Genomic DNA, 27,238 nt, shown 5'->3' with positions numbered 1-27,238 from the left:
ACAACCATGACCCATTCCTCCTGGCACCTCATCACATACATGCTAGGGGCAGCTAAACTGACCATTGCACTCCATTTGAAAACAGCCCTCCCCCATCTTCGCATAGTTTTTGCACCTCCGGCACGTCATGGCAATGGTGCTCCTGACCTCCCACATCACCTATACCGAAACCAAAATCTGACACACCTGGCTCCCACTAATCAAGCACTTTTCCAAACTAGAACACTCTCGCTAGACCCCACCCCGACTTCGGGCCCTCCAACTCTTCAAAGATGCAATTTTGCCATATGACATGGGGATCTCCCCTCCGGTGACCCAGCGAAAAACCACTATATCCCTAGACCTCACACAAACATATCTCACTCTACCCAGGGTACCTCACCCCTCCCTTTTCGTTCCCCTCCCTCCCCGTTCTTCCCCGTTTATGTATTCTGCCCCCAAGTTGTGTTGTTTAAATGTCTTTGAGGTTTCATCCTCATTTATCGTTGCTGCAAACTCATGTTACACTCTATGTGTTGAGCCACAGACTGATCTATGCCTTGCAATACACTGATCTTGCTAACCATTCACTCCAGTTCAAGCCCCGGAGTCCTCATAGCCTTCCAGTACTACTAAACTATCGTAGGCTTTGTGTGGTAATGATTGTTCCTACCTTCAATCTTCAATAAACAGATTTTACATAAAAAAGAACAATTTAAACACAACGGGCCCGATTCACTAAGATAAACTTGGACATTTGGTCTAAACTTAGATCAAACATCTAAGTTTACGACTTTGGGAATACACAAAAGGCATTTATGAGTACTATCTTTATGTCCACAATCGGGCCAGATCTCCTCCCCAAGTGCAGACATAAAGATAGAGCTTATAAATGCCCCTTGTGAATTCTCGAAAATATAAACTTATACGTTTGGTCCATATTTAGACCCAACTCCCTAGTTTACCTTTGTGAATCAGACCCAGTATCATTCAAGATTATGAAAAAAGGGTGGTGTCCACAAGGTTGAGCAAGGTCTGCCAGTAACAGCAATCATCTAACAGACTAATATTTTCAGGGGTGCAGGAGTGAATTGGTCTGAGTCAGAGGCTAACACTGATCTTGAGAAGATGAAGCGAGAGTCAAGTTGGAAAAAGATGAGGGGCAAGCTCAGACCAGACCTTTGACCTGAAGATTTGTTGATAAATTCAAAAGGCATTTAGCAGTTATTGAAGCATTTTCTTTTACCTCTCAACACTAAATCATACCCTTGATGGGTATCTTATCAACAGAGGAATGATCAAAGGCTATTTCTTCCCATTAAAATATGATCCAATATTCCACTGTGTTAGAATAGGATCCAATATAGTCAAACTATAAGACACAATACACTTCTGCTTTCACCACATCTATGCATATTAATTAAGGAGTCAATTGTCATACATATTTCCCTGTCCCGATTCACCTTTCCATGTCTTATTCACATTAGCACCAGTGCACAATTTTGAGCACATTTTTTCACATGATTGTTCTTGGTGTCAATTGATTGTGCGGATAAATAGCATTTAATATAATTAGCACTAGCGGTGCGTCCATTGGGGGCGTTGGGGCCTTGCCCCCCCGCCTGCACCCGCAGCTCCCTCGGCGTCTCTCTGAACTGAAGTAAACTCTCAGTTTACTTAAGTTCAAAGACGCCGAGGGACAATGCCTGTCAGTTAGCATGATGCAGGACCGCCCACCCTCTTCAGAGTCTGAAGGGGGTGGGCGGTCCTGTGTCATGTTGACTGACAGGCATTGTCAGGGGCAGGCAGCAGCACAGGTGTGCATGAGTGGGGATGGAGGGCACATTTTCAGCCTTGCCCACTCATGCGCACTTGTGCCTGCTCGGTTGGCGCTTGCCCATAGGAGAGCAAAACCTCACTCTCCTAATGAGCAGGCGGGCAGAAAGCAACCATGCCCTGTGTCAATCCTGGCGCTGGAGCAGCGCCAGGATTGGCTGAGGACGGAGGGCGGGGTTTCCGGTTTCCGCTCCAGTGAAGGCGCCAAGGGCCTAGAAGATGCGGCGCTGACCGGCGGTCAGGTAAGTTTTCTTCCTTCTTATTCCCTGGTACAGTGTTTATTGAGTCATTGTTTGCGCCTCTCCCTCCCTGTTTCAATTCCTCCTTCTACACTCTACCTGCTGTTCCATGAACTGAAGCGAGGTGGGTTTTTTAACAGGAACCCGAGCAGATGTCCCGCGAGGTAATGTGCAGAGGGGTTCATAAGCATATGTTTGCCCTCATCATTATTTATTCAACATTAAAGGCTTGCTTCATCAAGCGGATGCCTGAGTTTTATTTCCTGCTTTAGACCTGGTTGGCAGCTGTGCAAAAAGTACATAGTGACGTCAAATTGACAAAACCTGATCTTGAGTTTATTTTCTGTTGTTTGTTTCATTAACCCCGTCGAGGTATGTTATGCTCTCCGAGCGACGTCGACGTGCCTGTCCTAGTCTTACAGAGCTGGCTTAAACACCCAGTCATCAGATAAACCAGACGTGAGGATTTATTGAACGGCCCGTGAGGCATATAACGTTTTTTATCGATAGGGAATGCAGCAGGTCAGAGAACCGGCTCAGAGGGCAGCTTGTTGTTGGCTATGTCAAAGACTGCTGGAATAGATGTTCAGGTGAAAGGGCCTCCAAGTAGCATGGGAGGTCAGCTGTCGGAATGTGGAAACACTAGCGTGTGAGGCAGAGCCAGTACTCGTTTGTCATGGAGATCTATCAGATATAAATAACGTGACGCCGACGCCAGGGTTTTTCAAGGCGGTTACAAAAGTGTGCGAGTTTTCCACTTTCTCGTTGAAGGAAAATGTCGTCCCATAACTAGTGTGCCAGCGGAAGAGGGAGCTAGGGTTAATGCCGCATTCAAGCCTCTCCGATCGGAGTTTTCAGCTGGTGAAAAGTGGGGCAAAGGAGGGATGTCTGTGGTGTGTAACTGACTCATCTCCAACCCGCCGTCCTCTCAGATGCATCAGGAAATCTCGCAGGTGTGCTGTTCGTTCGTAGTATGGGGTAAGCTACCAGCACGCACCGGTCGAAGAAGAGTGCAGGGAAGTGCTTGCTCACGCTGCCTGGCCTGGCATCCTGTCAGTTTTAGTTATCTTGGGATCAAACGAGCATGTGTTTGTCGTGGGCGGGGTGAGGTGTACATCTGTTACCTGAAGTACATTTTAATTTGTGGCATCAGTGTGTATTGTAATGACGTATCTAAGGTGATTAATTAGATGCATTTTATATTGACTTTAAGTTGAGAAAATACAGGAAAGATTGTGATGTGAATGGCTGAAGGAACCAGAATACCTCAGAGTCTCACTAGAAAACAACTTCAAAATACTAACCTTGATGTCTGATGTGGTGTGAAAAACTGCAAGTACCAGAATGCCTCTCTGGGGGTCTCACTGAAGAAAGTGTTTCAGAATGCGCAGGGAGTTGAAGGGAGTAACGTGGTGATTGTTGGAAGGTTTAATATGTGGGACCTTAGCAGGGTTTGTTTTCAGAGGAAGTGTGTCTGAATTGCACAGTAGTTCCAATGAAAGCTGCAGTTGTCAGAGCTTTCAAACCAGTACCAGCGGCAGCCGTACAAACCTTCTCCTAAACTCAGCACGGCATAGGAAGGTTGTCATAGGCCCCATTTCAAGCAGGGGATTCTCTGGTCAAGGCTGTGTCACGAGTGGCAAATAACATTGCCATAAGAGGCCATCACGGTAGCTCAGTGGGCTGTGTGCCTACTTGCAAGCCGGAGCTAAGTGGCTGCGACTGACAAAGTCAGGTCCAGCCTGCTATTTCCCAGCACTGCACAGTCGATGAGTGTATTTATTGTATAGTTAAAACCGTTACAAGAGTGTGTGTTCTAAGGTTAATATGGGCAAATGATAACATCAGCATACACAAAGATTGTCTTCTATAGCTCATAAAAATTGGCGATTTCTTAAATGATAAATAATTCAATCTTATTGCTTTATTAACCTTCCTGCCTCCTAAAATTTGCTTGAAAATGCACCATTTCCCACTCTTTTTTCAAAATTAGGTTGATCAGGCTCGCTTGCTCGCCGCAGTGCAATACGACAATTTTACGCCTCACCACTTTCAAATGTCACCAGCCGCCACTGATAATTAGTTTATGAGTGGTTTTTGAAAATGTATTCTTGAATTGTGAAGGTCAGAAAAAAGTCATATTTCTTTCTGAACAATTTAATATTGTGGAGATCTTTAGAATTCACAGGATTTGTATAAGTATGAAATTGATATGTCTGCAGTGAACCACTGTTGTGTATTATATAACTTGGGTATGTAAGCATGATCATATAAATAAATCAAAACAAGAATTCAGGAATGTTACATCTTACATTAGACAGAGAGCACAGACCACCAAATAAGTGGCCCAGTTCAAGGAAAACAAACATATTGCTGATGACTTACACTGAACACTTATTGAAAAGTTGTATGACCTAGCAGGACGTAATATCAGACATAGATTGTTACAAAAGGAACAGAAATAGATATTCCACCGTGTTACTGATAAGACTGGACTCAATGATGGTATTGGGTGGTATAATATAATGCAGTGATGAAGGCCATGAAAAGTATAAGACTTTAGAGCAGTATCTTATTCTTTACTCTGAATACCACTACATGTTTCTACTCAACCATCTGAGTCATTCCCACGTTATATCTGGTTACTCCAGGTGATATATGGTTACCTAATATAAAACATGTTGATTAAGCAGCTGATACTGATTAGGGTGGTGTTACAACTGTCTTGAGGCAGCCACTGTATCTACAGCAAATGTATAGTATCACAACTCTACAATGAAGCATTTGGTGGGGATATGGATAAACCCATGTCTTACTATCAGCCCATTACAGTCCTCTTACAGTGCTTTAGTCTGACCACGTATGCCTGTTCTACTTGCAAGAATAGCTATGCCATTGGGTATATATTTGATTTGATTTGATTTGATTTTGATTCGATTATCGGATTTGTAGAGCGCACAAATGCCAGAGGGCGTCTTGGCACTGAAATGACTGAGACTGTTTGAGCTAAGGGCGTTGTGTGGTATATAAAAAATTTTTGTACCAAAAATGGGGAGCAGGATCTAGACAGATTTGCATATGGCTGAGTCCAAACTGGGGTGGCATGGTGAGCAAAAGAACAATGGATTTAACCCAGATCTCTTTACTGGGGGTGAGGGTTTGAAAGGTTTCAGCCATCCTTCCATCATCCTGTTGTGTTTACAAATGAGTTGTATACATTTTTCTAGGCATGTGTAGGTATCTCTCCTAGACATGCACTTAGTTGTGTTTCTCACATTGTGAAATAATCATAAATAGCACATGCATTAAGTATGAGTTTGCAAGGAATAAACTTGATTTTTTAGCCAGAATAGGTTTTATTGTTTGAAACTACTGTGTTAGGAAGATTATGCAATTAATTGCTGACTTGTTGGGATGGTAACGTCATTGTGCAGTAGATTCTCAGGTTAATAGATGAATATGGGTGATACTGCTCGGAGCTTTTCAGCTTACTTCAGCAGTCGGCAAGACCTAGTGATTACCATCTAAATATAGTGGCTTAAGGTCAGTCGCTTTCGATCACTGCATTATTTGGAGCACCTCTTTCAGGCATTGGCTTGAAGCATTGTCAATCACACCTTAGATAAGTCCAAAGGAGTATTTCTCTTTCCTCATCATGTTATTAGCTTTTTGTTGTATCATACCGCTTCTTATAGTGTGCTTGTATTGTTTGCAAAAGGGGCTATTTTATCACCAACAGTACAATCAATCATCCCACTTTTTATCGCACACAATTTATTTATCACATACCTGCACTGTAGACCACAACCCATCATGTATTTTTGTGAATATTCTTGTCATGACCTAAGTGTGAGCTCGATATGGCCTCCTAAATGCCTTTTGTTTATCACAGTGGAGCGACCACCTTTAGGGTCAGGCAGCTTTACGAGATAAAAAAAGTTATTACGAGGTGTAGAAGAAATACACATGTTAGTATGCGGGAATTTAATCAAAGTAAAATGAGGCAAGAAAGAAGCAGTGCAGAAGCAGAACTGGTAGACCATTTGGCCTTAGGGTGGTCTACACCCAGACTTTATGCCTGCTTGCCTTCAATTTAGCCGAATTTGTTTTTGTTAGCCTTAGGACTCTGTGCACTTTACTACTGTTAACCAGTGCTAAAGGGCTTGTGCTCACTCCCCTAAACATGTGTAGAGTGGTATACATGTACCCAGGGCCTGTAAATTAAAGGGTGCCAGTGGACCTGCAGCATGTATTGTGCCACACACCTATATAGCACTCTGAAACCTATCCTAGGCCTTCCATAGCATCCTCAGTGCAGTGTTACACTGTTATGTCAACTTGACATTTAAAACCCTTTGCCAAGCCTTACACCTCTCTTTTATTACATATAAGGCATCGCCAAGGTAGGCCCTAGGTAGCCCCTAAGGGCAGGGTGCTGTGTAAGTAAAAGGTAGGACATGTACATTTACATTGTACATGTCCTGGTAGTGACACACTCCTAAATTCGTTTTTCACTACTCTGAGGCCTATTCCTCTCAGAGGATAACATTATGTATTTCTTAGTACATTTAATACGCTGTAATTACTAATTGAGAGGAGAAGGATCTGTCATGCTTTACATCTACGAAATTGTAATGTCAAATCCTCTTGAATGGCAAAGTCAGATTTATCATTACAATTTTGCAAATGGCACTTTTAGAAAGTTGGGATTTTCCGAATCTTAGCCCTTGGTGAGTGTGGGAGCTTAGGTGTGACTTGATGGGCCTGGCAGGATGGAAGGGAGGAGCTGGGCTCTGCTTTGCACTTCCTTCTGAATGTGTACTGTCCCCACAAAAAGGGCTGCATACCCCATGTAGTGGGTCTGGGACCAGAGCAGGAAGGGAGGACCTCTGTGTACTTCAAAGTCTTCCCCACTTCAAAGGCATCACTGGGTATAAGAACTGGACGTCAGCCCCTAGCAACTCAGTACAATTCTGGACCTGTAGACATCCTGCCAAGAAGAAGGACTGCTGTGCTGCTGGGGGCTGGTATTCTGCTGTACTACTGGGATGGGTGAGAAGAACTGGACCTGCACCACTTATCCCCAGAACCAGGAGTTGGCCTAACGGCTATGGCGGTCGACCTCGAATCTGGGGAACTGAGTTTGAGTTTCGGCAATGATGCTCAACATCCTGTGATTCTGGCCAAATCACTTAATTTCCCCGTGCCTAACAAAAATGAATGTGTGTCCTCATGTAATGTACTGGTGTTATGTAAAGTGCTCTGATACCTGATTCAGGTCAAGCTCGTGCTATATAAAACTCTGCAAAATAAAAAAACAGAGTGACTTCAAGGGCTAGTTGGCTGGTCTCCTGATCTGAAGTCTCATGGACATAAAAGACTTCCAACCACAGTGCTTCTTTGCTCCAGAGAAACCAATGCATCTCCACTGCTGCGGAAGCAGAATTAATGCATTGCTGCTGTTGCGGGGACAGAACCGGCACATTGACTTCGGAACCAGTGCATTGCCCTTGGAACGGACACATCCTCTACTGCAGAAGCAAAACCAACGTACAGCATTCAGAAACAGTGCATCACACTCACAACCAATGCATCACTGCTGTTGCGTGGAGAAGATCGTCGCATTTCCTCTACTTCTTGTAGAAAAGAGACTCATCTCCTCTGCTGCAGGATGGAGACTGATGCATCACTTCAGCTGCATCTTTGTCAATGCAAACAGGATTAAGGTACTTTCATTCAGCAGGCCTCACGGGGTCCCTGTATCCGGACCATGCTCTATCGTGGTTGGCCTGAACTTATGACTTTGTTCTGGTTCAGCCCGACCAGAACAGATATCCCAGATAAGCGATTACTCTTTCTAAGTGCTATTTTACAGTTTATACTTCAAAATTCACGTTATACTTATTGGATTTTTGTCGTTTGGGTCTTGTTTTATTTATTAAATTAAGATCAATTTTTCTAACTTGGTGTGGAGTCATTTTGTGTGGTGTTTTCCCTGTTTTACCTTTTGATGTGTTGCACACATACTTTAAAGTTAATCCTGATGGCTCTGTGCCAAGTTACCAGAAGGAGAGCGCAGGTTACTTTAGGGTGTGTTTGTTACTTACCCTCACTAGGATGGTGGTTACTGGACATGTACCCCAGTATCATTCTTTAAAAATTCATATCTCGATTTCTACTTATTGGATTAATGTCGTTTTGGTCTTGTTTTATTTATAAAATCATAATCTATTTTTCTAATCTGGTATGGTTTCTTTTTGTGGTGTTTTAATTGTGTTACTGCTTGTTGTGTTGCACAAATACTTTACACATTGCCTCTTCCGTTTAGCCTGACTGCTCTGTACCAAGCTACGAGAGAGTGAGCACAAGTTTACTTTTAGTGTGTATCTCACTTACCCTGACTAGAACTTTGGATCCGGCTTGGACAGGTTGCATACCTCTGCCAACCAGAAACCCAATTTCTAACATTGGTGATCAGTGGTGAGGATAGGATATGTGTTTGTGCGGTGCCATACAATGATTTGGTGTACACTAGTATTCTATATCTAAAACCAATTTGAGTAAATTCTCCCTGATTGGCTTTTTTGCTTTTTCCAAATTCATTCTTGCTCTACCTGGCTGTTTTGTCTGTGACACCACCTGCAAAGATGGAGGCTGAGTTGCTCAACCTGGGGAGCAAAACCATGGCCCAGCTCAAGGAGTTTTGTCAGGAGAGGAGCCTGATCAGAGGAGCACTAAAAAGGCAGAGTTCCAAAAGGCCTTGAGGGCATGGGCAGAGGCCAACCAGACCCCAACAGATGATGAGCAGGAAGAGTTGGATGAGGAGGAGGAATTGGAGTAGCATATGAAGTGGCTCTAAGGGTGCACACGGTTCCTGAGAAGTCCTTGGTGTAGCTTGTGGATGTACATGCTCATGATGGTGAGGGACACACTCCTAGCACTAGAGATAGAAATCCAGACACAGATTCACTCCCATGAAGGCCATACCTGTCAGTAAATTTGTGTTTTGCCCTGAGAGGTACAGACAGAAGTTCAGAGGCAGTCACAAACTTCCCACACAGACCTGAGTAAACTTTCTATATTATTCCAGCAAGGCACTGAAGGGCCGGGTGAGGGGCAGGAAAGTAGATTATACTGGGCTTTACAACCTGATTATGAGGGAGCACATGCTTGATATTTGTTTTCTAGAGCTGCGTTAACACCTAATTGATAGCAAGCTAACTGACCCCAGGAAGCAGACATCTGGGTCAGTGCCAGAGTGTCCAGGAAGGAATCTGGAGGGAGGTGGGAACTCCCAAAAGGGTGATAAGGGTTCCCACCAGGAGAAGGTGGGAGGAGATAAAAAGAAGGAGTTCTCTCGAGTCTCCCAAAATAGTTATCAAAGGAAAGGGTCCCAGTCCTAATCTGTACACCAGAAGAAAGGCTTCTCTGATAAAAATCAGACTAAAAGCCCCAAGTGCTATCAGTGTTTTTTGTATGGACACTACAAGGGTGATCCCAAGTATCCTAAGAGGGCAGGTGGAAGAAAGATCAAGGTTGGCTACTGTAATGGTTGGAGAGGAGTTTGTCCCAGTAAGTGATGGGGAGGGTCAGTGAGGTTACCCTAGTGCCCTTGGGTGATATAGAGATGGTGCCCAAAGCCCACATGCCTTCCAATACTGCAAAGCATATGCAGTTGGTCCCAATCAATGGGCAATGAGTTGAGGCTCTTAGGGACACAGCTGTTGGCCCCAGAACAGATCATGCCCCATACATACCACCATGTTTTAGTAGCAGACAACTGGGAGGATCACTGCCCAGTGGCTCTTGTTTCATTTGAGTGGGCAGGGGGTCTCAGATCTTCTGAAAGTTGCCGTGAGTCCTGCCATACCTGTGGATTGTTTTTTAGGGAATGATCTTGAGCACACTACCTGAAAGGAGGTGGAGCTCAGGTCACACCAGGAAATGTTAGGGTTGTCTTAGTGGATTTGTACAACCACCTGGTCCATGGCTGCCCAGGAAGAGAGTCAAGGAAGTTTGGAGCCTAGAAAATTGTCCCGGACAGCTGTCAGAAGAGGGAAGTACAAGGGGTGTGGGAAACCAGCTGATGAATGTCTCCCAGTTGAGATGGATGGGGTGCCAGATTAGGTTTCTCTGGAGCCCACTGGAGAGGTAATTGCCTCCCTTTGTGACCTACCTGAACTTGCTGGATGGCAGGCAGAAGGGAGGAGTTATGTAAGGCACTGAAGTAGTGTCCAACCCTGGAGGGCATGAGGCAACAGGCCAAATCCCAGGCATCTCGTGATGCCTCTGGAAATTACTGCATCTATTGGGAGGATGGCCTCCTATATAGTGAGCCTAGGGTACTTGTGCATGGGGCAACACAAGGACTGGTAGTTCTCCCAATGCAACAGATGGTTCCTGCAGGAGCTGGCTCATGAAATACCCCTGGCAGGAAATCTGGGGCAAGTCAAGACCTTTGCTGCAAGGTTTGTCCCTCACTTTTACTAGTCCGGGATGAAGATTTCATCGAATACATCCCGTGGGACTTGCTTAACCTGCCAGGTCAGTAAGAACACTGCAGAAGCTGAAAGCTCCCCTGAATTCCTCGCCTGTCTATTGTGCCCCCTTTGAAAGGATGGTCATCAACATTGCAGTATCTATAGATCCCCAGATAGCCAATGGCAACAGGATTTTCCTAGTCCTGGCTGATTATGCCACAAGATAACCAGAGATTATTTCTCTGAGGACTGCAATTGCAACTGCACCTGCAGTGGCTAAGGCAATTATGGGGCAGTTTTTTTTACCAGAGTGGGCTTCCCCGAGAAGTGGTAACTGACAGGGGCACATACTTCATGTCTGCTTATATGCAGTCATTGTGGAAAGAGTGTGGACTTACAAGTTTCCAACATCCTACCATCCACAAACCAATGGGTTTGTTGAGAGATTCAACAAGACCCTCCAGGGCATGATCAAGGGACTGCCTGGTTAGGGAGGGCTGGGAGCAAACTTCTAAGAAACCTCCCCAGGATGTGGTTAGCTTTATTCTAGCCCTCCGTAGCCAGATAGCCAAGTTTTAGAAGCAAGCTTCTAAAAACTTGGAGGCCAGCCAGGAGGTAATAAAGCAGTGGTATAACCAGACAACTATTCCTCTGAAATTTCAACCCACACAAAAAGTATGTATGATGGAGCCAGTGCAGCCCAGGGCCCTCCAGGACTGGTGGACTGTTGGGCCCTGGGATTGTTGAAAGAAAGGGGGGTACCTACTTGGTGGACTTCAAGACCCCCAGACACCCCCAAATGGTTCTTTTTCTATTTAAACTGTCTCAAGCCACACTTTGAGAGGTCTGAGGTCACCATGTTGTTGCTGGAAGATGGTGGGGAGGAAGGATCCAAAGAGAGGGATGGGTCAGTGGAAGGTGTAAACCTCTCCCCTACCCTGGCATCAGAACAGCAGAGGGGCTGTCATCACTTGCTGGGTCAGTTCTCCTCTCTCTTTTCCCTCACTCCTGGGGTTACACATTTATGCACCCATGACATTGACACATGAGATAGCCCCTCAGCCAAAAATAAAACATACAGACTGTCTGACAAAGTGAGGGTCTGTATCAAGTAGGAGGTCTCCAAGATGTTGCAGTTGGGAGTAATTGAGTCCAGCCCTCTGGTGCTGGTACCTAAAGCTGCCCCACCGAGCACTACCTCATAACTCCGGTCCTGTGTGGATTTCAAGGGCTCAACTCAGTCACCAAGACTGATGTTCACCCTATTCCCAGGGAAGATCCTCTAATTGGTAGAATAGGGGCTGCCCAGTTCTCGAGTTCCTTTGGTCTGACTACAGGGTACTGGCAGATTGCTCTGACTGGAGGAGCCATGGAAATGCTAGCCTTCTTCACTCAAGAGGGACACTATCAATTCAAAGTGATGCTCTTTGCATTAAATAATGCCCCTGCCACCGTTCAGAGGCTGGTGAACCAGGTTTTGGCTGGCATGGAGGCCTTCAGTGCTACTAACTTGTATGACATAGCTTTCTACATTAGCAGCTGGAAGGACCCCCTTTTCCACTTGCAGAAAGTGCTTCATGGCCTGTGGAAAGCAGGCATTACTATCAAGGCTAGTAAGTGCCAGATAAGGGTGTATTTGTGACTTACCCTGTCCAGGAGGGTGGCTACTGCTTGACCAAGGCCTGCAACCCAGTCAACCAGGAACCACATTTTTATCAAGGACTATAATTAAGGTTCCCTAGTAATCCCTTCAATATATTCTTGGGTTTGTTTCTAGGTTAACTGAAGCTAGTAAGAAAGACTCCATAATAGTCCCATATTCTTTTGTTTTTCGCAGCATGGAAACAAAAGCTGGACTATACTGAAGGCGTTCTTGCCATCTATTATTAATTTCACATATAAACACAGTTCTGTTTTTCACATTTAAACAAACACATGCATATAATGAAGGTTCCTGATAGTAAGTCTTCAAATATTCCAGCTTCAGTTTCTATGGGAAATAGGCTTGGGTCTTGCAGCTAACCTACAGAAAATTAGATTACAATGCTTCTCTTTTACAGTAACCTGAAACACCTTTTCTTCATGCCATTTAGAACTAGCTGATTAAAGATGAACGTTTCCTCCACACAGACTTGGAGACTAACAAGTTTAACTTAATCACTTTAGTAAGGCATTCTTCTATCACTATCAATATCACACCACTATGACTACCCACAGCACCACTCCATCTATACTACACAACCACTAATCCTACAACAACCCATTACCACACTATCACCAACTCTAACACCACCAATACTACACCACCATCAATTCCCCATCATGACCAATATTACCACTACCAACAATATCAACACCACCAATGTACCACTAAAAATAGCTCCACTACCAGAGACACCACCACCACTCATACAACACCTCCCGCAATAAAGCACACCTCCAATACCATTAAAATCACCAGTCCAATAGTACCACCACTACAGATTCTATGAAGTCCACCATCACCATCTACATCACAATCCCACCACAAGTACCACCTACCATAAGTCACTACCACCAATATCAATATCACCACCTTCAATGCCACCAACAGTAACACCAGAATCACTAATAATACCACCTCCATGAATATCATGAACCAGGGGTGTTGTGAACCACCGGCTTTACCAACTACAGTGTGGGGTAGGGTTCTTTATGGGCCTCTTCCTTTTGCAATTTGGCAGATAAAAGCTTATAATTATTGTTAAAAAAGGTAGAAATAAACATAAGCTGATAGGAAAGGGAAAGGATGATGGGCGGGTGGATGCATGAGTAAATGAAAGGATGGATGAGTGGGTGAAAGAGTGGATGATGGACGAGTGGTGAAAATATGGGTGGATAAAAGGATGGATGGATGGGTGGGTGAAAGGATGGGGGGACGAAAGGATAGGTGGACGAGTTGGTGAAAGGATAGGTGGATGAAAGAATGAACAGATGAGTGCATGAAAGGGTGATTGGATGGATGAAAGAATGGAAGGATAGGTGGGTAAAAGGATGGATGTCTTGGTAAAAGGGTGAGTGGGTAAAAAGGATGGATGAGTAGGTGAAAGGTTGGCTGGATGAGTTAGTGGAAGGATGGTTGGGTGAAAGTATGTAAGTGTGAATGGATGGATGGATGAGTGGGTGAAAAGATCGGCAGTTGAGTGGGTGAAAGGATGGGTGGATAAGTTAATGAGATGATGGGTAAATGGCAGAATGAAAGGATGGGAGGGAAAGGAAATCTGACAGGATGGATGGTTGGATGAAAAGATGCAGAGGAAGTGGAAATTTTAGAGGATGCATAGGTGGATGAAAAGAAGGAAATCTGGAATGGATGGTTGGGTGGATGGATGCATTTGAGTGGATGGATCTTTCATTGACCGCACGCCAACATTGCCTGAAACAATTCCTGCTTTTTGAATTGTGCAATTGTACTTGCGGATATGTCTTGAGCGACGTCTCATTTTGACTTCTGCTTTGATGATTTGAAATGCAATAGACCAAATGAAATACACGCCATCTTGTCAGATAATTTTGAATAACTGGATAACTTCCTGTGACGTTACCAAAATTAGTGTCCACTGCCAATATACTCTTCTGGGCCCTTAAAAAGCCTTGTATTGGCAAAACACATTGGCTGCATGTTTTCTGCTCACTTGTTAAGAGAAAAAAAGCACGAATAAAAAGAACATACAGGAGCAGAGGATTTAATTGCATTGTTTATACTGACCTTTGCTGTGACTATGCCTAATACTGCTGTTTGGTTGCCTCTCATATAGGTGTGGATTGATGGGTGGATGGATGGCAGAGGAAATTGAAATCTAAGAGAATGGATGGATGGGTGGATGGATGGATGGATGAAAGGATCGCAGAGTAAATGGAGATCTGAGGATGGATGGATGGCTGAGTGGGTGTACAGATGATGGATGGATAGCAGAGTACATGGAAATCTGACAGGATGGCTGGGTGGGTGAAATGATGGCAGAGAAAATAAAAATCTGAGCGGCTGGGGGGATGGTGAGTGAAAGGATGACAGAGTAATTGGTAATTTGAGAGGATGTATGGATGACATAGTAAATGAAAATCTGGGAGAATGGATAGCAAAGTAAATATGTTGGAGGGATGAATGGATGGGAAAGAGGATCAACTGATGTATGAAAGGCTTTACAAATGGGTGGATGAGTCAGATGATTGATGTGTAGGTGGATGGATGTATAAATGGATGCAAGCATAGATGATGGATGTCTGCACACATGAATGAATGTTATGGCCAATTGATGGATGGAATGGTGAAAAATTGAATGAGGGATGAAAGAATGAATGGATAAGAAAATGTGAAGGTGAAATGGTAAATATTAGTGGGTGGATGGAAGGGTGAAAATATAGTTAGATCGATTCTGGAGTGGAAGAGACAAGGGTGTTCTCCCAGGAAGGTTCAGGCTCACATGCCTTGCTTGCTTGGTGCCATCAGAGCTTGGATTCAAAGTGGGGGTATTTAAATTCTCTAGCTACTCCGCTGCCACAAACACTAATGTGACTGCTACCACCCACAATAGCACTACCAATGCCACCACTACCACCAGTACCAATAGCACACCCTTTAGTGTGACAACAACCACCAGACACCACCAGTGCCATGATTCTACCATAAAACAGCCCCCACTAATACTACCAATATTACTAATTGCACTACCATAATTGCAACCAAAATCACCAATTCCATCACCACTAATGGCACAATCTTCAACAGCAGGAGGACCAACAATATCCATACCACCAACACCACCACTTCTAATACCACTATCATCAATACCAAAACCATCAATACCATCAACAGAAATATCACACCATCACCACCACCAATACTTCTACCAACATGCATACGCACCACCAATATCACACTACATCTGTCAATAGTCCAATGCTACTGCCATCACCAATACCTCCATCACAACCAATACCAGTAGCAGTAGCAGAACCACCAATATGACCACCATAAACATCACCAATACGATCATCAATTCCATTACCATTACCGTTAATACCACCAAACATTAGCACAGCTAGTAGGTCTAGGTTTTGTGTACTATTGCATGGAATAATCATTTCTGAAGCCTGCGTTTGTATCCACTATCACATTAAACCAGACCTATTGGTTTTTCCAGTACTTCTCAGAATGTATTGTAAATGTGTTAGTGTTAAAGGAATAGCTTGCATGTTCTAAATTTGAGTTGAGGTAATATGACAAATGAAAGCACATAGAAGTTGAATCTGGTGCCTCAGTGGACTAGTGCATCAATTTTAGAGATCTGTGTTGAACTGAATAGGCACAGATTTGAATTCTGGGTGTCCTCTCAGTCTTTCATTTTCCAGAAGTAAAAATAATAAGTTCCATTGAGTTGGGTAACGCTAAAATCTGTTCTAAATAGCCAAAAGATTCCTTGAATGACTGTGCTTTACAAATACAAATGTTTTTAAGTCACCACTGACTAGCAGTTGTCCCTAAGCCTTTATATTAGGAGAGACATAGGTGAAGAAACAGCATCAGAAACATGTGTTAGTAGTAAAGCATTTAGCAAGAGCTATAGAGGAGCAAGAACACAGTTGAACTTACAGGAGCAGAAGGATTTTTCACAGTGATGCTGGGAGTCGTTGCACGAAGAGCTCCACTGACTCCATGGTAATACTTGAAACAGATTTTTGTTTCAGCTGAAAGGATAAGGGAGAGAAAGAAAGAGTGAGAGAAGTGAGACCCATAGAAGGCCTTTTAAATAGAAACATGATCAGGTTTTCTGGGAGGGTGAGATATATTGTAGACTTTTAATTTTTTGTGTACTGAGGCATGAGAAATAACTCAGTTTTGTTGGAACGATACAGCTGTTTACTTCCTTCTGAGCTACGTGTGTTTGACGTAAGCCCAGATCCAGTCGAATTGATAAGGATATCCATATATATTTAAATATATATACACAAATATACACATAATGGTGTCTACAAATTATAGTAGGGAACCTGAAATATATGTGGTGCCCTGGAGACCACCATATATATATTTATATATTACCTACTGGTAGTCAACTGTATGGAGTTATAGTTAGGACTAAAGTCACCATAGGAAAATTGTTCATTGTTTTGCCAATGTGTTTGGTGCCACTTGATTAATTGTCACAAAATGTTCACAAAGCTTCCCCTTTTTAGTTCAGTTGCTGTGTTGAAAGTTTCAGGGTGATCTATCAAGCGAGGGCCCAAAAAAACAGGAGGTGCCAAAGCGTACTTTCCTCGGGTTATGTCAATGCAGATTTTTCATTTTTTGAACACGACTACAACCCGAACCACTGAACGGAATTACACCAAATTTGGCAGAAAGCTAATTGTTGGTCGAGAAAGTCTGCTTTTTGTTATTTGGTGTAAATCTGTTCAGTAGTTAAAGAGATATTCAAGTTAAGAAAATATAGATATCTGGGTGCCCAAAAGCCTACTGAAACCCTACTGAAATTTGATTGGCTGCCAACACTTCAACCAGGAAGAGTTTGCAGCCATCTTGGGACTCAGTTGAAATGAGTCCCACAAAAAAAAAAAAAAAAGAACAGGGCGCAGGGGATAGAAACTCCCTGACTCCCTTGGCCTTTTGATGGGGGCCTACTGAGACCAGCCAGGGCCGCCAAAAAAAAGCATTTTTGTAAAATTATTTTGACAGGATCCACAAATCTGGCTGAAAACCTTTAAAAAAATGTAGGACGGACTCCTGCGCTTTGTTTATTGTCACCCCCCCAGGTGGGGACTGCCACCTCCCAAGGGCTTCATCTATAAACAAAATTAGGGCTGCACAGACCCCCCCTGCGGCCCCAGAAGCTGCCACCTCCCCGGGTTTTCAATTTAAATAATGTAGGGGCTGCGCTGACCTTCCCCCCTGCAGCCCCGAGAACCATCACCTCCCCTGGGCAAATTAGCCTCCTGGAGCCAATAAAGGCCCTGGGGACCACCACCCACCAGGGCTGGCTAATGCAATGTCCCAGGGTACCCATTCCCGGGACATTGCTGTGTGATATTGCTTCTCCCACCAAGCCATAGCAAACTCTGCTCTGCTTCATGCAAACGAGAGCTTGAAAAATTGCTCTCACTTGCGCAAAGTGGAGCATAATTTGTCTTGGACAGAGGGAGCTTCATGTTAGCAGCTCTCTCTGTCCAAAAGCAATTCTGCCTTCCACAGGACGTGGGGAGCCTGCTGTGACGGGGGGCCTTCAGGCTCCCCCCACAGTCCCCATTAAAGTGTCTGGGTGCTCTGGGTGGGACCAGGGCACACAGATCAGAGGCTGGGCCCTGGGGATGGGGTCCCGGGGCTGGAATTGGCCTGGGAGCGGGGCCGCTTGACCCCCTGCTATTTATTAATCTTTTTAAGAATTGGAAAAACGTGTCTGGCCCCAAGGATTGGGTTCCCGGGGCTGAAATCTGCCCAAGGAGGAGGGCACGTGTCCCCCTTCCTAAAATAATTAATTAATGAATAAAAAATCTCTGGTAAATTGTCAGAAGACCCCACCCCTTTTCTCCACCACTCCCGGTGCACTGCTGGTGGGGGAGGAAGTACCCTGGGCTGCAGAGGGTCCTTGGGGGCCAACAAGCCCTCCTTTACCTCAAGTAAGTCCCGCACAGGGGGATTGCTGAGAGGACTTCAGAAGCCATGACCACTTTCTACACCACTCTGCAAAAGCGCCATCTGGCACACTACTGGTTGGGAAATTAATTCCACTTTACTCCTGAGGGCCTCAAGACTAAAGTGGACTCTTTCCCCCAACCAGTAGTGCACCAGAAGGTGAATTTGCAGGGGCAGAGAAAGGATGGGGTGAGATCTGACTTTGTGGGTCTTACTGGAGGTAATGGCAGGGGTGGTTGGCCGCCAAGGACCCTCAAGTGCCAAGGGGACTTCATTCCCCACCTAGCAGTGCACCAGGAGGTACGTTTGCAGAGTGATGGAGAAAGGGGGCGTGAAAACCTCTCAGCAAACCTGCTATCCTTGGGGGCCAACTACCCCTCCTGTTACCTCCAGTAAGTCCAACCAGTGGGATTGCTTAGGGGTCTTTGGAGGACATGCCGCCTTTTTCCACCACTCTGCAAACGCACCTCTTGGTGCACTACTGGCTGGAGGATACAGTCCAGTTTACTCCTGAGGGGCCTTGGGAGTCAAGAAGTCTTCCTAGTGACTCCTGTAAGTCCTACACAGCTGGATTCCTGAGAGCTGGTTGGAGGCCAATCTCCCTTCCTCCACCACTGAACAAACAGGACTACTACTAAAAAATAATTTGAAATTCACTGAAAAAACAAAGGTTACAGGGACATTATAGTTAGGAATTGGCATTTAAAAAACCTTAGAAATTCACAGAAAAAGCAAAGGTTACAGGGATGTTATAGTGAGGCCCAGATCCCACTCGTATAAAACCAGTGAAATATAGCCGTTATAGTTAGTTGTGCTAACTATACTTCACTCCCCCGCAACGCACTGCTTATGACCTCATATATTACATGTCTCCTGACATGATCAGTGACATCACTGATGACATCACAGATGAAATCATCCAGTTAGTGTAAGTCTTTTCTAAGAGTTTACACATATATACTAAGCTACTACAAAAGTTTAATTAGTATACTATGTGTACCACTAATGAGTGATAGTACTTCTAACACATTTTATGTGAGTGGCTGTGTGTATCCTTGTGTGAGTAGGTGTGTGAGTAGCTGTATGGGTGTGTGAGTGGCTGTATGATGTATAAGTGGGTGTGTGAGTAGCTGTGTGGGTGAGTGAGGTGCTGTGTCAGTGGCTGGATTGATGAGTGAGTAGGTGTGTCAGTAGCTGTAAGGGTGAATGAGTCACTGTTTGAGTGACTATGAGTGAGTGGGTGCTGAATGGCTGGATGAGTGAGTGACTGGGTGTGCTAGTGGCTGTATGATTGAGTGAGGGGCTGTGTGAGTGGGTTTTTGGTTAAGTGAATTGGTTTGTGAGTAGCTGTATTGGAGAGTAGGTGTCGGTGTGAATACCTGCATGGGTGAGTGAGCGGCTGTGTCAGTGCTTGTATGGATGTGTAAATGGGTATATAAGTGGGTGTGTAGGTGTGTGAGTGAGTGTGTGTATGGGTGAGTGAGTGGCAGTGTTGAGAGGTGGTATGGGTGAGTGAGTGGGTACGTGGGAGGCTGTACAGGTGAATAAATGAGTTTGTAGTAGCTGTATGGGTGAGTGGGTGGCTGTAAGGGTGAGTGACTAGCTGTGTAAGTAGCTGTATGGGTGTGTGGTTATGTGATTGGCTGTATGAGTGAGTAGGTGGGTGTTTGAGTGGCTCTATAGATTAGTGAGTGGTTGTGTGAGTACTTGTATGGGTCGTGAATGGATCTGTGAGTCATGTGGGTGAGTAAGTAGGTGTATGAGAGGTTGTATGTGGATGTAAGTGGGTATGTGACTGGTTCTGTGGATGTTGCCATCAGTTATTTCATTTGAGATGTCAACTGTGATGTCATCAGTGATGTCACTGACCATGTGATGAGTGATGTAATATGTGCGGTCATAATCAGTGCATTGCGGGGGCGTAAGTTATAGTTAGCCCCAGTAACTCTAACTGTTGATTTTCTATGGTTTTGTTTGAGTGAAATCTAAGCCTAACTATAACGATCCTGTAACCTCTGCTTTTTTCTGTGAATTTCTAAGGTTTTTAAAATTATTTTTCCCAACTATAACATCCCTGTAACCTTTGTTTATTTCAGTACATTTTGATGGGTTATTTTAAATGCTATTTCCTAACTGTAATCTGAAATGTTTGAGAGTGAGTATGTGAGTGAGTGCATGAGTATCTCAGTGGGTGTTTGAGTGGGTCTTTGAGTGTTTGAGTGGATGAGTGAGTGCATGAGTGTCTCAACTGGTGTCTGAGTGGGTCTGTGAGTGCGTGTGATAGTGTCTGAGTGGGTGTCTTAGTGGGTGCATGAGTGTATGAGTGAGTGTCTAAGTGGGTCTGTGATTGGGTGTGAGAGTGTCTGAGTGGGTTTGCAAGTACCTCCATAAGTGTGTCAGTCAGTTGTTTGTGAGTGAGTGCATGAGTGTCTGAGTAGGTCTGTGAGTAGGTCTGTGAGTCTCTGAGTGAATCTTATAATGAGTGTGTGAGTCTCTGAATGGGTCTGTGAGTCAATGCATAAGTCTCTGAGTAGGTCTGTGAGTGAGTGAGAGAGTATTAGTGATTCTGTAAGTGGGTGATTAAGTGTCTGACTGGGTCTGTGAGTGGGTGCACATAACTTCAACTGTGAGTAGGAACATGAATGACTGAATGGGTCTGTGAGAGTGTCTGTGTTGTTCTGTGATTGGGTGCATGAGTATCTGAGTGGGTTCTGCTCATTCGCTGCTTGTTTACTGCCTTTTTCTGCTCAGTTCAGGCCTTTATTTTGCCTCTTTCTGCTTGTTGCTGACCTTCATTTTGCCTCTTTCTGCTCATTTTTTAACTTTATCTTGCCTCCTTCTGCTCATTGCTGACCTCTATTTTGCCTTTTCCTGCTCATTTCTAACCTCTATTTTGCCTCTTGTTGCTCATTGCAGACTTTTATTCTGCCTCTTACTGCTCGTTTCTCCCATTTATCTTACCTCTTTCTGCTTGTTGCTGACCTTTATTCTGCCTCTATCTGCTTGTTTTTGACCTTAATTTTGATTGTTTCCACTCTTTTCCCCTGAGACGGCAGGGGAGCCTCAAAGACCCCACGGTCCTTGCCAGTTCCCCACCATCTGTGGGAGCTGGCATTGCTATCAAAGACAGGGAGTCGCTAAACATGCAGCTCCCTGTCTATGAGAGCAATCGTTTTGTCTGTTTCCCTGCACGCTTGACAGCAGGCAGGGAAACAAATGACATCTCCTTTTCCAGCAAGCAAGAGCATTTTGTCAGCTCCCACATGCTGAAAGCAGAGTTTTTGCTCAGACTTGTTGGGAGCTATCATAGTTTCCACCAAGTTACAACAAACAGCTATATCCCTGGGGTTCGCCTAGGGAAAATATTTGCACCAGTAGGGGGGCCATGTGGACTGCTCCCTTTTACTTTCATGGGCCTGTGCAGGGACTGTGGTGTTCCCCGGGGTTTGAGGGTCCACCCACCCCACCGAGCATTTTATTTTAAGCCCTCAGAAGGTAGTGGCCACCGGCGCATGGGAGATCTGCGAGGCCCCCAAGCATTTATTATTTAGCCCAGGAGGTGGTGGTCCCCAGGTCCTGGGAGGGTCCACCTGGCTCTTAATATGATTAGTCTCAGGGAGGTGGTGTTCCCCAGCCCTTGGAGGGAGACCCCTTGGGTCCCTTCCATTTTTTGAATAATCCTTGCATGCCCCAGGACCTGGCCAACTCGAGAGCTACAATTGGAATAAGCGCAGAACCTGCGCGTGTTTTTTTCAATTCACTGTGATATTCATAAATATTTCAAAATCATTGTGGATTAAAAAAATGCTTTTATGCCGTGGTGAGGTTCCAGGGAATTCCTAGCACACCCCCTTTCATTTCCTCCCCTTTTTTTGTGAGACTCGGCTGAAGCCGAGACCCAAGATGGATGCCCACACTTCCTGGTTGTAGTGGTTTAGAGTGCTGCATTTCCCTGCACAAGCTTGTTACTATTTGTGAATTAGCAGCGATTGCAGACAGAGATTGCAGCTCAGTGGAGTGTTGTGCATCGGTCTGGCTTTGCTCATTAGAGCAGACCTGACCATTTAGGGCTCCAAACTTCAGAGCTAAGGTTGTACAGGAGTTCTCTTTTCCACTTAGCTTTCACAGTAAGAAAGTGTGAGCTGCTATCCATTCATACGACTCTGTCAAACTTGACCTACAGCCTATCTTAAAGTAAAAAAAATAACTACAGTTTAAAAGTGCAGAAAATGTACATTGGGTAACAAGGAGTCCTACATGAAATGTGTGTATGTAATTAGAGAGGAATTACTTCTTAGTTTGTATACCACTCAAACTTTTATAAGTATGGCACTGAAAGGCCACACAATCACACTGCCGACATGAAATTGCCACTCATATGCTAACATGTGTAAAATAAAATCTTAGCTAGTGCAGTTGAGAAAGGACGTAGCGAATATGCCTGCTGAAGGATTGAAGTTTCTTTTCATCTAAATAAACTGTGCTATTAACATTATTACATTTAACATATTGTTATCTTGAAGTGTGGATAATTAAGTTGTTAAATTGTTTGAAAAGTCGAATTTAATTGAAATCATATAAAGTGAAGGAGGCCCCCTTATCTTATGGGTCTGGGACCAGGGGAGTCTTAGGAGAAAGCACAAAAGGTCCCTACGGGTAACCACAAAGGTCATCTTACCTATATAAAAATGCCCTGCTTTTCTCAGCAATACCAATCTCACAATAATCAAGAACCTCCAAGTATAGAAAAACATAAAATTGTAATGGAATCAACACAACTATGTGACTAATAGTCACGCAAGTAACAATACATATAAAGCCTCTTGTTGGAAAATTTAAGCAAAGAGAGAGAAATGTTTTAAGTTATATATTTGTGCATTTATTTAAGAACATTGTTATATAATCATAATCACAAAGACTGGCAAAATACATTCATTTATAAAAAATACATTTTTGGCTAAAAACAAGGTCAATAGAAAACATATAATATACGATAATGGTTAAAATGTTCACAAGAACAGGGGTCGACGCAGCGTTTGGGTTGAAAGTGTCAATTAAAAAACCTTCTTCAGGACCAGTTCAGAGGTATGTTAATTTGATCCAGATTAATCATGGAAGACAAACGCCCGATTCAATGATCCGGGTTGGGCAGACTTCTCGATTATAGAGTCTGGATATCTTTGAGGAGTTCTGGTATCTTTTAGCGATACTGATGACAATCACGCTATTATAATAGGAGCCACCGATGTCTGCTTATGTATCTAGTAGCTTATTGCCAGACTTCATTGAATGGCAAATTGCTGTACTCGTAGCCCTTTTAATTGGCTTTTCTTTTTGGTAGAGTAAATATGGGGGTTGTCCTCACACTCTTGATGAAGAGTCGGCCTCCCTGCTCCTATTATAACGGCGTTTCGGGGGTTCTATTTTCTTCGGAGAAATAGTGGGAATAGTAAATGTAACCCCTCCAAAGTCCAACACTTTCCCTACTACTAGACTGACTGGAGTAGGATATGTAAATCTAACCCATCCAAAGTCTGACACGTTACCAACTGTTGCAATGATTGGAATGAGAATAGTAAATCTAACCCCTCCAATGTCCAACACTTTCCCTACTGTTGTATAAACTGGAGTGTAAATAGTGATTTAATTATCCTCAGACTCCAAAACGTTCCCTAATATTGGTTAAGTAGATGTTATAGTATTATTTGGTTACTTTTTACATGTTGTGTTTATTTTTTTGTAATGATTATAGTATTTTTAGTAAATGTGTTTTATGGGGTTTACGTTTTTTATGTTTCATTTATTGGTTAAATAGTTAATATATTTTGGTATTGAATTGTTAATATTGTTGACATTTTTTGAACTTGTGTATGTATTTTATATTTCCTTCACTTCCCTTCTGCGAAGTAGTGGGGCGACGCTCCTCCTCCTTTGCGGAGGACACACCACTGCTAATATGCAAATCGTTATGGAGTTTCTTAGTGTCCGTTTTCCATTCAGATCACATGCAACAAGTGGTGTCTCAATTTCAACAATCAGATTTGTTTGTCACTCGAATGCAAATGTTAAGCAATTCATTATTCCAGACAAAGAGATAAAGTAACCATTTTGGATACAAAGCAGGATGATGATATGCACCCAATTCATCACTTTACATAATGCATTTGTTCATGCTATGGATGCAAAATTATTATGAATTCCATCTGTTTATCTGCTTAATGCTTAACATGACCAGCGCAGTCCCATGTATTTATACGTTGATGTGATCTTAATTATTATGTTCTTATGTTTTCGCCATGCAAATAATTCGAATTTCAAATTTACTATTCATCAATCATTAATGAATTTACACTCTTTGTGGTTTCAAAAATAATACAATTTTCATTTCATTGTGATATCAATTTTTGTTTTAAAGTCACCTCTTGTCATGGTGTTTGCCTATGTAAAAGCCAAGATATTTTCTAATGAACTAAATTATCAAGGGTTATTTCAGTCCAGAAATGAAATGAAACTCCTTCTTGTCATTTTTAAAAACACTTATTGGGGATAGCGCTCATTATCACAACATATATCGTACCACATTAACTCATTTGAGAAAGAAAATTGCTCATGCTTGGTAGATTAAAGTGCACATTCTCAGCCTTGCTGGGCTAAACTATATAACAAAATAGAAATGTTTGGATGTTTTTGGAAGATATTACTGTCCACAATATTTTTTTTTTTTTTTTTTTTTTTGAAAACCTTTATTGTGCATCAAATCAGTACAAATACGGGCCTACAACCTTCCGGCCGGCCACGCTAACAATTGAGCATCAATGCAGCTTTACGACGACACAGCAATATCTTTGTTATAGGCAAGCATTAAACGAGTTACACTGTAAGTACCATATTACCATGTCTCAGGATCGGTGAAGGTTAATTTTAAGGTTTTCATCGCGACAATGAAGTTCAGGTCGTACTACTCCGTACTCACACAAGCAAGAAGAAGAGAACTAGGTCCATGTAGGTGGGACTCGACAACAAACATCCATATCAATCAGAGCGACTCGCAACATGCAAGTTCCCGCCAGAGGACGGCCACACAGTATGCATACCCCAGGAGAGGACGCAACATCCCATCCAACACCGCACCACCACCCATCCCCCAGTCTGCCTAACACGGGCCTAGGAAAGAGGAAAGTATATGAAAACAAAAGGCACCATAGAAATAAACACCAACTAAAATATACCCCCCCACCCTACACATATGCAGAGGCTACGGCCTACCCCCCCCCCTAGCAACGTGTTTCATCGCCCCAAAAAACCCGAAATGTAGTAAGAAAGAGAAATTGAGAAGAAGAAAGAAAAGGAAAAGGAACGAAAGGACACACATTTCACATAAGACCAGAGGAGGGCCAATCCAACATGCCCGATGCAATGAACACACGAATAGCAACGTTACCCATGGCCGCCTGACCCCAGGCCCCGACCTAGTACCCAATCGATCTGTACCTCCAGCAAGTTACGTCCACAGTCCCGGTCATACACATAGAAAGCAGCAGCATGATCGAACACATCATCAACCCTGTCCCCTTCGAACCGGCGGGTCAACAGGGTCCAAATCCAGATCGGCCAACGTGGATGGGGAGGGCTCCGGTGAAATCCAGTGCAGGAGTCGAGGTGCTCGCGACGGGGCAAATTGTATAAAAGTTTGATGACATAGGGCACAAGAGTTCTTCACGGCCAAACCGAAGTTCGCACAACTGGGCGCAAGACCAAATAAAAGTTCCAGCGTAGCAGCCCGACGGGGTCCAAGCGGCAAGTCCAGAATGATGCGAGGAAGCATGTCGCCAGAGAACAAAGGAGAAGGGCAACATGGCGTCCGAGGCCCGAGCAACGGCCCCAGCGGAGAAGCGGCGCCGCCGGACCCCCCCGAGGCAGAGCCGAGGGGCACCACAGCAGTCATGGAGACGCGCCCATCCATCGCCCCGGTACACTCCAGAGCGGGTGATCCACCTTCAACCGGTGGAGGATGTGGCGCAGTGCGCAGAGCTGAGGGGCAATCGTGACCAGCTGAAAGGATCTCGGTGAGCCGGGCCCCCAAATCGGTAGTGATGACACGAAAGGCCATACGCAAGTCCACAAGTGCATCTAGGACATCTCGCAGCCCCAGCGGAGGATCCAGAATGGGAGATGCGCAACTGGCCACCATCTTGTGCGCACGGCTGTGGAGCGCCATGGAAGCAAGCCTTACTCGTCAGCGAGCCGCCCCCGAAAGGCTGTGCAATGTCAGCAGGGCACAGCTGGCACTGGGATGGGAGTGCAACCGGTCAAAAGGGGCTTTCCTAGATCAGGGAGCCAGCAAAGCAGGGAAAACCACTGGCAGATGCAAAAGTGCAGACGCGGAAAATGGCGTCCGCCGCGGGAGAGTGCAACAAAGAAGCAATCCCGGCCCTCATCCAGCGAGGCCGGGATACAATGAGTGGAGGCGACACAATGTTGCAGGGAAGGCGCGCTGGGCAGCCAAGCCGAGGAAAGCCCAAGCCGAGGAAAGCTGCAGTGGGAAAGCCCAGCGCCTGCCCGTGGAGTCAGTCCACCGGCACCTCCCCCTCCGCTGCGGCCGCCGCTGTTGTTGTCGCCGCCGGCCGTCTCTGCACTCGATGTCCCTGCTGTGGCCACTCAAGAGGCCGGGGTGGAAGCGGAGGCTCTACACCCCCGGGATCGCTCCGCTTTCGCCGGAATCCGTCGCAGCGGGAGTAGGAGCGTCTCCGAGGTAAGTGAGGTTCGCGGAGGTGCAGGATTAAGGACAGGATATCGGGAAAAGGCACCCGGGTCGACGGAGCCGAGGCGCTAAGCGGCCATCTCGGCTGCTGGCTAGGCTCCTCCCCCGTCCACAATATTTTTGACCTATTTTTATACTTACCATTCTAAGTATAGGAACATGATATTTTGTTAAACAATATCTTTAACACAATATTTTTTATCAACAATATTGTTTACAGCGATGATGTGTCATTGATCCGTTCAAAGAGGGGGCCCCTTTTTTGCGCACTGTC

The 27,238-nt window shown here is 44.5% G+C and overlaps 1 protein-coding gene across 1 annotated transcript in view; it reads right to left on the bottom strand.

Annotated features, from left to right (window-relative positions):
• HECW1 (HECT, C2 and WW domain containing E3 ubiquitin protein ligase 1) overlaps positions 1-27,238 on the bottom strand; it is a 974,913-nt gene that overhangs the window by 322,550 nt on the left and 625,125 nt on the right. The window contains exon 6 of the mRNA XM_086964874.1: positions 16,167-16,261. Within this exon, the coding sequence (XP_086821000.1) occupies positions 16,167-16,261 (95 nt within the window). The remainder of the gene's footprint in view (positions 1-16,166; positions 16,262-27,238) is intronic.

Source organism: Lissotriton vulgaris, chromosome 4_1, assembly GCF_964263255.1.
Source record: "Lissotriton vulgaris chromosome 4_1, aLisVul1.2, whole genome shotgun sequence".
Classification (NCBI taxonomy): Eukaryota; Metazoa; Chordata; class Amphibia; order Caudata; family Salamandridae; genus Lissotriton; species Lissotriton vulgaris.
Note: the sequence above shows the minus strand (reverse complement) of the source record. Positions and strands in the feature narration are given on the sequence as shown.